At 35.6% G+C, this 12,557-nt stretch overlaps 2 protein-coding genes across 3 annotated transcripts; both read right to left on the minus strand.

Moving 5' to 3' along the window:
* Nucleotides 1-811: 811 nt before the first annotated feature.
* LOC121755347 lies at nt 812-3,003 on the minus strand. Of its 2 annotated transcripts, XM_042150670.1 has the most exons (3): nt 2,084-3,003; nt 1,036-1,389; nt 812-936 (listed from the first exon to the last, which is right to left on the minus strand). In XM_042150670.1, the coding sequence occupies exons 1-2, from the start codon at nt 2,235-2,237 to the stop codon at nt 1,067-1,069; spliced, it is 477 nt and encodes a 158-aa protein (XP_042006604.1). In that variant the 5' UTR covers nt 2,238-3,003; the 3' UTR covers nt 812-936; nt 1,036-1,066. The 2 variants fall into 2 exon arrangements, with proteins under 2 accessions (XP_042006604.1, XP_042006602.1); XM_042150668.1 differs by lacking the exon at nt 812-936 and having other exon boundaries at nt 964-1,389.
* A 21-nt stretch (nt 3,004-3,024) lies between these two features.
* On the minus strand, nt 3,025-9,382 carry LOC121755308 (zinc finger CCCH domain-containing protein 19-like). The gene is made up of 5 exons (XM_042150618.1): nt 9,164-9,382; nt 7,860-7,939; nt 7,098-7,291; nt 5,598-6,417; nt 3,025-3,669 (listed from the first exon to the last, which is right to left on the minus strand). The coding sequence occupies exons 1-5, from the start codon at nt 9,244-9,246 to the stop codon at nt 3,635-3,637; spliced, it is 1,212 nt and encodes a 403-aa protein (XP_042006552.1). The 5' UTR covers nt 9,247-9,382; the 3' UTR covers nt 3,025-3,634.
* Nucleotides 9,383-12,557: the final 3,175 nt, after the last annotated feature.

The following is a 12,557-nucleotide window of genomic DNA, read 5'->3' on the forward strand; positions in this document are numbered from 1 at the left end:
TTAATTTATTTGTGGCGCACGGTGCTATATGGCGCCACCAATAAGTCTAACTTAATCATTAACCACGCTTTTATTTACTTTATTTTCAACGATTTATAAAACTGTTAATAGATATGTTTGAAATATATTCACCTCTTCAATTATGTGTCCCATTTTCATTTTAAGGAATTTCCTATATTAAATGTCTCATAATTTTCATTTTACTTTTAACATTTTTGGTAAATAAACTTCTCATTTTATTAATTCATTTCACTAATATTTAATTATAAATGAATATATGAAAATATAATTCAGATTTTATTAATTTTTTTAGTTATTTTTTTATATATATATTTACAACTCGAGCTAAAGTGACACATAATAAATATACATATTTCTTAAGTACAAAGAAACACATAATAATTAACTTTTTAAGAAATATATTACAAATAAATCGAAAGTCTGATAGAATAAAATGAACTCCAAATCAAACTTAATATTAGAATTTTCAGTAATTAATTTACTATAATAGATTAAACTTAATTATGATAAGTAGATCTATATATATATTTTTAGAGTTATATATTAGTGAATTGTCATAAATTAGTAGTATAAAAAAGCAAGGCTAATCGATATTAATAACTTAATCATAAACAAGCCAAAGGTTAGGTTAAATTGTTACTAAAAACTTCTCCAAAAATGACATTTTTATATAATTTCTCAAAACCCTTATTTTACACACAAATTAAGGTATACTATTATCCAAAAACAAAAAAGTGTTATAGCAAAGCAAATTAGTAAATTAGCACCTTTTTTAAGGTAGTGTAAAGATTTTTGCACTAAACAAAAAGAGAAAATCAAGTTTTCCATTCCAAAAACCAACATTAGACGATCATAACATACCGAGTTAGAAGGGAGCTAAATCCATCTCACAGTATTCACAGAGTTGTTCATACACTAAGAGACAAAAGACAAAAAGCGAAAGTGTTAGTCAGAGTGTTATTTTCTTTACAAAGGCCTCGGACAACCAAAAATCTACATTATCTTCACTCTTACCTTCCTTCCACACCTAGAATTTCAATGCATACTAGTCATCAGAATTATCATCTTTGTGAACAGCTGTAGTGGTCTCGCCCTCATCTGAGCTTTCATCATCGTTTATCACCTCAACAACAGCCGTGCCTGCAGCAATGTGCCCGCTGCTTCTTGTAGCCGGCTCATGAGGCGTTGTCTCATGGGAGCACATACCCAATTCTTCTCCCTCCAGTTTATGTTTTCTTGGCTCAGCAGTGGGTTGCGATGCCTTTCTGATGGTTATGTCGTCTTCCTCAGGTTCGGAGTCAGACCCTATGAATATGGACTGCTTTCTTGCGGGAGGAGATGCATTGCAATGACGAAGAGTCTTCTCTTCTTTAGCCAAAACAGAAATTTATTAGACCAGTTCCATCAATCCTGAACGACTACTGTTAGTATGTAATTTTATAACAACATAATCATTTGGCAATTTTCATATGACACCTGCAAGTTGTCAAAGTAATGGTACGACAGCATTCGTATTTAATACATTAGCAACATACAAACATTTTGCATCCAAACCAGTAATATCATATGAACTGTTAGTATTTAGAGGATTCAGAAACACCTTATGTTGGTCAACAGTTTATAGGCACAATATGCCATTACATGCACAAGTAGATATAAGTTTCACTCAGTTAAGTGCATAAGTTCATACTCTGTACGAAAATTAGGCTTCCACTCTATACATCAAATCATCAAAGAAAAGCAATCAGGAGTTTAATAAAACTAGAAAATAAAATTTTCAAATCTACTAAGGAGGAGTTTGGTTTGAGTGTTAAGGCATGATAAGATAATGCAACTTAATCAAATGTTTGGTTCGCATGATTTCGGAACAAGATGAATAACTTTCCCTGCACTCTAATTATCCAATTGAATGATTATTTATCACCCCAAGCTCTGTTTTATCGCCTACTTTATGGTGCTAATCATAAGAAGACAACTTTCTCTAATAAAGAGGTACATAAGATTCTTGAAAAATCAAAGAAATAACACGTTTTGACAATAGCGATGGAGCTTTCCGACATACCTGATTCTTTGTCATCCTGCATAGTAACAGAGGAACAACACCGGAGGATTGATTTAGGAGAGTCTTTATCAATTCTTATGTCATTGACAATATCATCGGAAATGGGATGAAGCTCGTGTCGATCAGGAATGACTCTAGGAACATTTTCTATCATTTTTTATACCTCTGATGGAGTTTGTAGACTCCTTTTCTTCTTCAGGTACTCAAAAAGTGTAGCAAAGATAGAGTCAAGGCCAACAAACAGAGAATCCTAACAATGGTTTGTTCCTTCCAAGAATGCATAACAAGAGTGGAGGGCAGAAAAGCATTAGGATGATGTGTGGCATGTGAAGTAAAGTCAATTCATAGTAGAAACCAGAAAATAAATGGTACGGAGTATTTTTATCTGGCAGCATTCATACACATGTCTAAATCCCTATAAACATACAGAAACTGAAACATAATTTATATTGGATTTTATATCACCCTTCCATAACATAATGTGGTGTAACTGCAGGATAAGTTGGAAAAATTGGCCAGTTTTGTCATTTATTTATAACAGAAGTGAAGACGTCCTTTTTGAGTTGGAAATCTGTTTAAGATAATACCCATGTTAATCTAACAATCATATTATAATTTCTTTGAATAAAATGAAAACACAGGCATTCAACTTGAGTTAGTTACCATCGGACTATGTAGTTTAAACCTTGCAAGTTGAACTTTTCTTCAAATTTGTTATCGTTCTAAATGAGGACCTAACAAGGCCAATGTTTTCTGCTGGAAATTGTATGTATGATTCTAACTATCCATATTGACAATCATATGCTATGTCCAAAAGCTTAAAACCTAGTTTCCCACATAGCATTAAAGGATATTCACGACTCCATCCTTTCTCATTGGCTCGATCAATGAGATTTTGCAACAAGGGCAACTCTCTAGCTATTGACTATTTAAATTCAATTAAAATCATTAGACAATGAATGGGGAGATGGAATTTTGATATCATGTTTGTATCTTTGACAAAGCAAAACATTTTCTGTCAGTCAAACAAACAAGAAGAATGTACTTAAAAAAATTATAGTAACAAATCATTGATCAAATGAAACCATACTTTCAGATGAAACAGGCAGGAAGATATATCTGATGCAATAGAGCTAATAAAACAATAATAAAGACATACTCTACAGCAACAACCATTCAGCTATATATAGCTACTAAAATTCTACAACAACATGCTTCTTACACAATGCATGCTCCGGAACCACCATCAGCATCCTGAAAGAAGCTATACGATATATGAATTTTAGGAAATGCTAAAAGTTTGGGCAGGAGAGGTTGTTATCTGAGAAAGTGTTCAGTGAGTTACAATTCCCTTCCAAGTATATATTAGTTGAGTGGATGCTCCTTTACACTAACAGGTATTGCCCTCAATAACATTTATTAAAATAAGAAATATTTATTCAATTTTCTACCAAGTTCGAAACAATATGGTAAGTAGCCAATAATATAAATCATGTGTAGAACTTATAGTCCAAGATAAAGACCACCTGACGTACATGCTTGGTTAGATCCTCATGAAGAATATTGGCTTTCTGTTGAAGATCCTCCTGTAAATAGAGATAATAAGGTCATGAGTTTAGAAATGATAAAACCTCCAACCAAACTGTCACTAACCATAACAGATCCATTGACCACGGTTTCAGTCAAAACACAACTGACATTTTGATTAAAAGGTCCAGTTACGATTCCAGATATTAAAAAATAAGTACCAGTCGCTAACTGCCAAACTTGTTTTTAGCAATCACAATGGATTTTGAATGTGCAGTCACAACTGTGTGGCCATTTGAAACGGAAGGACAAATTTGAAAAACTGTTGGTAGCCAAAACTGTTTCTGGCCTCATTTTCGGAGATTGAAGTTTTTATTAATTGGAAGTGAGATCTCAGTGACCATTTGACATAAATGGTCATAACCCCAACTGTGCGGAAAAACCGAAAGACTGAGCCAATCATTTCAATATGCTTGGTTAGCTCATGAAAGTTCTGGATTAGATGTAATATGAAAGTGCAGCCTGATTATTATACCACAATTTAGCTAGTATAAAAACTGCCAAACCCATTACTTGTAGAAACTGATGTTCATACATGATCTCACATACAGATTTAGCCAATGCATGCTTACTGTGAGGCTAAAAGATAATTGGTTCAAACTTGAATTCTCTAAAATTTCCAAAGTATTGGATACTTCATAGTATGAAATTAAAAGTTTTAACACACTGTGAGTGCAACTGCAATATATGAATGATGGAAAAACATCAATTGTTTTCAGTTCTCAGCACATAAATGGAGTAGGAACAACATTTACATTGCATTAACCATCTGAGACCAAAAATGAGTTTCAAGGTTCTAATGCTAGTTCTACTCTTGTTGAGATGAACGATGTTTGATATTGAGTTATTCTTCACTAAGGAAACTTTTAAAAATTTTGGATGAGTTGCCATCATATTAACAGAATTCTAATTGATGTATTGTGTTATTTATTTATCTTATCTGGCAGTTGAAATGAAGCACCTAAAATTATGATTTTATTACAGCAAGTTTATACAAATAAGACTTAAATTATTAACCTTTATGATACTGAACCTAGCTGGCTAGCTCTAACATTGTCATCTCAAAAATGCATACCAAATTTAAGGGCCAAAGATCCTTGATTGATTATTTTCTACAAGTCATCTGCAGTGATGTTTTTTTCCTAATTTATATATTCTTTGAATCAACCGCTAACCACAGAGTTCATAACAAAATATAACTCTATACCATGAGCCACGGAAAAACAGAAACTGTTTCTGCTTCATTGAAATTCATAGTCACAATACTTCTGCCTCATTTTGATCTTCAACACAGCTATTACATTTTTTCGACAATCAACAAAGTTCTGTTTATAACTAGCATAGCAAGTTGATACATGCAACACACATAAACATATTGATTTAAATTATAAATATATAAGGCAGATAACCTTATCACAATTTTAAACAATTTCAGATACAAATGGATTCATCTTGTATCCAATATAAAAGACCTATTATTCTAGATTACCAAAGCATTCTTTAAAATTAAAATATGAGATTATTATGGAATAACCTAAAATTGTAAGAATACAAGCTTTTATACTAGTAAAATAGATTAATAGGAGTATATCATATTATAATATTTCCAAAAATAAATATATAACAGTGATATAATATGCAAACTAAATACTCCCTCCGTCCCATTAAAGATGACTCCCTTTCCTTTTTAGTTTGTCCCAACCAAGATGACCCATTTCTATAAATGGAAACACCTTTATCTCTACTTTATTCCCTCTCTCTCACTTTACTCTCTCCACTCAACACACAAAATAAAACTGCATAAAACTCTGTGCCGCCCAAGGAAGGGGTCATCTTCCTCCTTGGGACGGAGGGAGTATAATACTATAAAAGAAGACTTGTTTCTAGTAGGTATAGATTGAATCGATTAGAGTATTTCAAGACTAACCTCTAACTTGCATTAGTTTCCTTGAATGATTATGATAAGGATCGGACTTAACACGAATGAAGCATCCAACAACCTTTTCTTCAAACAATGTAGGCTGCTTCAGCAGTTCAAGTAGCAAGCTCCTCCTCAAGTAAACAAGTTTCACATTTTCGACGACAATGGATGCAAAACAACTCAGTGGCACATCATCGGCTAGCTCTTTTTCCGGAGATTTGTTCTCAGAGTTCAACTTTCTTTGTTTCTTACATACTGCATTATCATCCTCTGAATCATATCCCATCTCATCTTCTTCTGATTCATCATGGTTCTCTGCAAAATGGTCCCACAACAGCTCATGCACTTTATTCTTAGCCATTGTTTTCTTTCTGAAAAGAGACTCTAGACGAGCATCACACAATATCATCTTCCTTTTCACTGGATGCATTAAGTTACGTTCTTTTACATACGCATTCACAATTGAAGTCACATCACTCCGAGACAATTGTTCATTGGTGCTTTTACCAATTGAACTGAGAAAGTCAATAAGGGCTCTTGAGCCCCAGCCAATAAAATCATTTTTACTTAATTTCACGGGTGTCTGCATCCCAATCTTCTTTCTCCCAGATCTGTATTTTTTAACATGCTCTGCACCATCATAATCAGATATTTCATCTTCTTCACAGTTATCTTCCGAGCTATAATTGGATATTTTTGTAGTCTTCACCCCATCTTTTGCAGCATAAAAATTCTGAGGCTCAAAGCCTTCTTCTTTCTTGATTATTTTATAGTATTCACTAAATAAACCCTCAACCGTCTCCAAATCTTCAAAGTCCACCATCTCCTGCAAACAGACGAGCATATTCCAGTGGTTACCACTAATATTAATTGTTAAGTGAAAGCAAAATTTAAGCCAGCCCACCTGATAATTTATCAAGAAGACTGATTGATGGCAACATTACTGTATATCTTAGATTGCACGCATAATAGGATACATTGTATTATGCAGCATATTTATTACATGCATTAAAAGATAGAGCTATGCTCAGAAGAGAAATATTATCCATGTAGTTGAAACAACAGTAGGTAATACTTAATTCTTTTACTATATACTTTAACAAGTGTGAAAGAAGGAGCAAGCAAGCAAGAGCCGAAACATGCCCTGAGAGAACTACCAACACAGGCCAGGATATGATCATCTGACTAAGGCTAGTTAGTCTATAGAAAAGATTGGAATATGATGATCTTTAGTCAAGACACTCAAGAGGCAGGATCATTAGAACAAAATACCACTGTTTAAAAAATTTCAGTTAATTCTTGTAGATATTTTCTGATCTCTGAGGCATGAACTAGGTGGCTTCTCATTAAAATGGATGTCAGTTTAACATAATAAAAGACAATCTTCTTACGATTCCGGAATGGTTTATAATGTTCATCACTAAAAAGTGGGCCTAGAAACAGTGTACACTAAATCCAACTACATAAGCATTGATTTAAACTTTATGATAATCGAACAGTTCGTACCCCGTCAGAATCACAATCCTTTCCTTCTTCAATAAGTAAAGCAAGTTCTAAGCAAGGCTGGCAAAATCCATATTGCCCTTTAACTGGTAAAATTTCTGCACGGCGAAGGCAGCGAGTGCGACTGCAAACAGCACTTGTGCAGGTATAACAATGAAGGTTGGAACTCTTATCGCAAATGAAGCAAGTATGCCAAGCTGAAAAAGTTAAGTAATTCTTGTTCATACGGTGAAGGATATGATCATGCACTCTTTTAAACTGTGTTACATGCAATGAGATAGATAACAACCATGCAACACAATCTTGTTAAAGATTGAAGACAAGAGTGTTGATATCACAGTATGAGTTCGCAGATATAAAGTTTGGACTTGTTAAAATAAATCCCAATTTGTACCCATTCCCAACAATTGCAGCCGTGATCGCAAAGGACTCTTCAATTGGATGTCCTATTCAAGAACCTGAGATATGTATTATCATCATCTATGGAGATCCATAGCAAGTATTTGGTGGCTAATCATTTTATACTATCATTCATTTTTATTCACATTTTTCATATTAAGCAATACAGTATCATTAATGCTTTTTCTTCAACCAACTACTGTGCATGTGTTCTGTAATTTATATCATTGCAAAGTTGAAGGTAGCTGTGTTTACCTTCTTTAGCTGAATTACTATTCTTATATGCATAGATCGTAGACATACCATGCCTTCAATCCAGATGAATGCGAGGTTGTAAGGGATAGATGAGATTGGTTGTTTGCTTACCACAAGTCCAGTGGGTTTCACTTCCAAAATACGAATCATCCTTCTCCACGCAAGCAGGGTGATAAGATTTTACACATCCCCTGGAAAAAGTATAATCATCATATCCAAATGGTTATATACATGGCAAGAAGTAAAATGTTCTCGAATTGACATCAGTATGTTTTAAAAAGGCAGTGCAAATGTTTGAGAATGGAGGGCTAATAGTAGAGCCTGTTGGCATTTAGAGCACTTTATGCACATAGAGATCGAAATTGATTTTTGACCAACAGGTGTAGAGCATAATAGCATCCACATATACAAATCTATATTCTACATAACCATATGCATATGCATATGCAATAGCACCATGCTCAGATTAGCTGAATCAAAAAGGAAAATTTACTTCAAAAATAAATTTGTAAGCAAATGTATGCAGCAGAAAAACATGCAAAAATTCTTCATAATCTGTTTAAACCAAAATGCAAGCTTTTCCAATTAGCTCATTCCTATTTCTCGCTAAGTAAGTGAATATCTGTAAAGAATGACATGTTAAAAAGAAAACAGTTGTCTCTTCATAAATTTGATACTATTTTGCAGAAAAATGATTTATTGAAACCGGAAGTCTAAGTTAGTCAACTATTGAGCTAAAAATAATTTTTTTTAAAAAAAGAAAGAAAGAACAACACAAAAAGAAAAGGACAAAGAAGCTGTAATTGAAAAGCAGGAAGCCCCAATTGACTAGGCAGAGATGGACACATGAAAAATGTTGGATATTTTAGTATAATTGGATTAACTTGATTGATCAACGTGATCATAATGAGACATCAAATAAGTTGGAAGTGCGGAGTGTACATTTATTTGAATCCTTATGAATAGACGGGGGTTCGGGGGCAGCGCCCCCGAGTAGCAGGGTCCAAGGGGCAGAGCCCCTGGCTGGGGTCGAGCTTGGAAATTTTTTATTTTCATTAAAGTTGTTGTACAGAAAATTCATCCGGAAATATAATTTCCGAAATTTGAAGGACTATTTTGCAATTTCCTATTCCTGCCAAAAACGGTTAAAAAAACGAAGAGACGCGACTCTTTGTTTTCAGCTCTTCTTATGATCAATTTCTGGCTTCAAAAAGATCTACAGAATCTACATATGAATATCTTCGAAACCTAAAATGTATCGATCAAATATTGGTAGAATCGCCAAACTGATTTGATCTAAAAGTGTTTCACGCCTTTCAGGACATCCGATTTGTTCACGTTTTGTTTAAACTCCCTAACAAAAAAATGGAAGGTACGCAAAAGAAAATGAGGAAGAAAAACAAACAAAAACGCACTGGAAATCACATATGATAAGATCACCGCCATCTTTGCAAACGAAGCACCAGTCTTCAGCATTTTTTTCCTTGCTTATCACCATCTTATTCTTCTTCTTCCTGCCTTCTTGCTTCACCACAGTTTTCTAGTACAACCTTTCTGCTGAACTATTTTCTGATTTAAGCCAAATGTGGTGCATGTATCTAGCGTGTGTTGCACAAATGGAGTATACGAGTGCGAGAGATTTAGGGAGTCGAGGATAGATATCATTGAAGAAGAAATGGAGCGTCAGACGAATTAAAAGGTATAACCATAACTCCAGAACCCAATAAGGCAATAACACTGTGGATCAATTAAAGAAACAAACTCTCACACACCCACTTTTTCTTTCACCACTCGCCTACGTTACTATTTTAGATTCTCAGTTTTTAGGCTACTCTATTTAATTTTGACTCAGTTCAAAATCGAAAATAATTTGGTCCTACGCATTAGAGCATCCACAATGGCGGATTTCCCGGCGTACGTCCGTCATTAAACATGAGAGGCGCGGATGCGAACGTCCGCTGCGGACACCGCATATCTGCGGCCTTCAGGCGACGTCCGCGCGGGACGTCCGCCATTGCAGAGCCACGAATGACGTCTCGCGCGGACGTCCCGATTTTTAATTTTAAAAAAAACTCTATATATAGGCTCGTTGAACTTCATTTCATTCGCACCACTTGTTTTAACGAGTTTCTCTCTCTCTACGTTCCTATTAGTATATCCAAAATGGCTAGTGGTAGTGGTAGTAGTGCTGGTGGTAGTGGTGGGGTGCTGATGACATACGCCGACGAATTAACGAACAGGTGCGGGCCTATACGTCCCGGGAGATAAATCGTCTGATACAAGCGGCCTTGCAGCACCCGGCGGTACCTCGTCCCATCCATCGTCGAACTATAGTACCCCGGGACCACATCGCTGCACACCATCGGTTGTACGAGGACTATTTCGCTCCGGAGCCGCGGTTTGGGGATAACTTATTCCAGCGACGTTTTAGGATGCATCGTCCGCTATTTATGCGTATCGTGTGCGCTTTAGAGCGTCGATACGAGTATTTCAGGTTCAGGGAGGATGCGGTGGGTAAACCCGGTCACACGCCCATACAGAAGTGCACTGCCGCAATCAGGCAGCTGGCATACGGAGGCGCGGCCGACATGTTCGACGAGTACCTCCACATCGGCGAGACGACTGCCCGCGAATGTCTATAGTATTTTTGTGAGGGCGTTAGGGAGATACACTACCGACTTCAAAGGCAAGCATCCCACGATAGTCCTTGAAGCGGTAGCTGACTACCGGCTGTGGATTTGGCATGCGTATTTTGGAGTAGCCGGGTCGAACAACGACATCAACGTCCTCCAGTCGTCGCCCCTTTTCAACGAGCAGTGCATGGCGTTGGTCCGACCGTCAGTTTCGTCGCCAACAGCAACCAGCACAATATGGGCTATTATTTGGCGGGTGAGATATACCCTATGTGGCCCGTCTTTGTGAAGATGATCAGATGCCCAGCAGACGAAAAGAAGATCTATTTTGCGGGACGTCAGGAGGCAGCCCGCAAGGATGTGGAACGGGCATTTGGTGTGCTCCAGGCTCAATGGACGGCAGTGAAGGGTCCATCACGGCTGTGGTATATTGACAGCATCGCTAACGTCATGTACGCATGTATTATCATACACAACATGATTGTCGAAGATGAAGGTTCAACACTGACTGATTGGGCCAATGATGATGTTCATGCTGCCGGTCCAAGCCACGGCGTGGCCACCGCCAATATGCGTATGGGGATACCCCATGGAGCTGCCGATCGGGTTCGTGTATTTGCCGACATGCGCCAACAACAAACTCATATTCGACTCCAGAGCGATATAATTTAAGAGCTATGGATGCGGAGGGGCGCACGTTGATATTTTATAATATAATTTGTTTAATTTTTTTTAAGTTGAACTGTACTTTTTTCATTTTTTTATTTAATGAAATTATCATTGCACTTTCTCCGGCCGTATTCGTGTCAAAATTCTATTTCCATAAATTGTTTAATTTGGTGAATTTGTGATTTTTTTTTATTATGAATGTCTGCCGGGATGTCCTTGGGGATGTCTGTCATTGTACAGTGGGATGTCCTTATGACGTGGCAGGAGAGTTTTTGGGAAGTCCGTCAGGTGTTCGCGCGGGACATCCGCACCATTGCGGATTCTCTTAGGACCTTCTTTCGTCTCAATCTCAGTTTAAATGCATCCACAATAGCTCTGGACTAGTAATAGCTAGCCAAAAACTTATTCTCGCACATCCTCAATCTCTTCCCACGGCCTAACCACTGTCATAGTCAAGCAACAGTCTAGCAATAGCCTAGCCAATACCCTAGCCCAACAAATAAATTAAAAAATACGATTAATTCATTTCAATTGTTAGTGTTTATCAAAAATTAAAAAAAAATTAAGTGCAATGACTTGTAAATATACAGTATGAATAAATAAAAATTAAAAATATAAACAAAAAAATCGGCTAGCCGATTGCTCGCCGCACAATAGGCTGTTAGGGCACCGGCTAGTCCACTATTGTGGATGCTCTTAAAGCTTGATTTTTTTTGGAATATCTCACTAATATGTCAAAATAAAAATTAACAATTTATTTTGAAATGGAGTTCATATAGATTTGATACAACTTTTAGAAAATGTAAAAAAAGAAAAGGTTAGTGACTCAACCCATATTTTAAGAAATATAAAATTAATAAATATATGTCATATTCCTAATTATAGTGGAATATTAACTTTTATAATAAAATACTATAGTGTACTCTATTTTAATTTTATAGTTTAAATAAAAAGAGACTTTCGTCACGGGACAAATCAAAATGATAAAAATGAATTCTTATTATGGAATAAATAAAGTTATACTACTAATTTATTTATAATCAAAATGATAAAAATGAATTCTTATTATGGAATAAATAAAGTTATACTACTAATTTATTTATATTCATTAAAAGAATAGCTGAAAAGCAAGTTATATTCACCGATCATTATTTCAAAAAAGAGAACGAACTATACTAAAATACTCCTTGGCAAAGCTTCTCAAATATGTGCACGTGCCTTTTGGGGCATGAAGAAGGTGGACGAAATACTTTAATCTTCTAAGAAATAAAAAGAGTTAGTATTTGATTGTAAATATAAGAATAATTCATTAATAACTTTTATAAAATAAATACTCCTACATAAATCGATTAATTGTCAAGTATATTAATTAAATAAAAAAAAGTGGTTTGCATTATTAATAAAGCCATTGATCTACGAATGCCTTCCGACATTATTGGATCACCAAAGGCTGATAACACAGACATATAAAATGGCTAAAAACAATAATATGATCTCTCAATCCAAC

Source organism: Salvia splendens, chromosome 11, assembly GCF_004379255.2.
Source record: "Salvia splendens isolate huo1 chromosome 11, SspV2, whole genome shotgun sequence".
NCBI classification, from domain to species: Eukaryota; Viridiplantae; Streptophyta; class Magnoliopsida; order Lamiales; family Lamiaceae; genus Salvia; species Salvia splendens.

Coding starts and splice junctions, on each gene's coding strand:
- LOC121755347 (XM_042150670.1), bottom strand. CDS start 2,237: ATGATAGAAAATGTTCCTAGAGTCATTCCTGATCGACACGAGCTTCAT. Junction 1,390..2,083: donor GCAGGATGACAAAGAATCAG/GTATGTCGGAAA, acceptor TTTTGGCTAAAG/AAGAGAAGACTCTTCGTCAT.
- LOC121755308 (XM_042150618.1), bottom strand. CDS start 9,246: ATGGTGATAAGCAAGGAAAAAAATGCTGAAGACTGGTGCTTCGTTTGC. Junction 6,418..7,097: donor AGGATTGTGATTCTGACGGG/GTACGAACTGTT, acceptor GTCTGTTTGCAG/GAGATGGTGGACTTTGAAGA. Junction 3,670..5,597: donor GAAACTAATGCAAGTTAGAG/GTTAGTCTTGAA, acceptor CTCTATTTACAG/GAGGATCTTCAACAGAAAGC.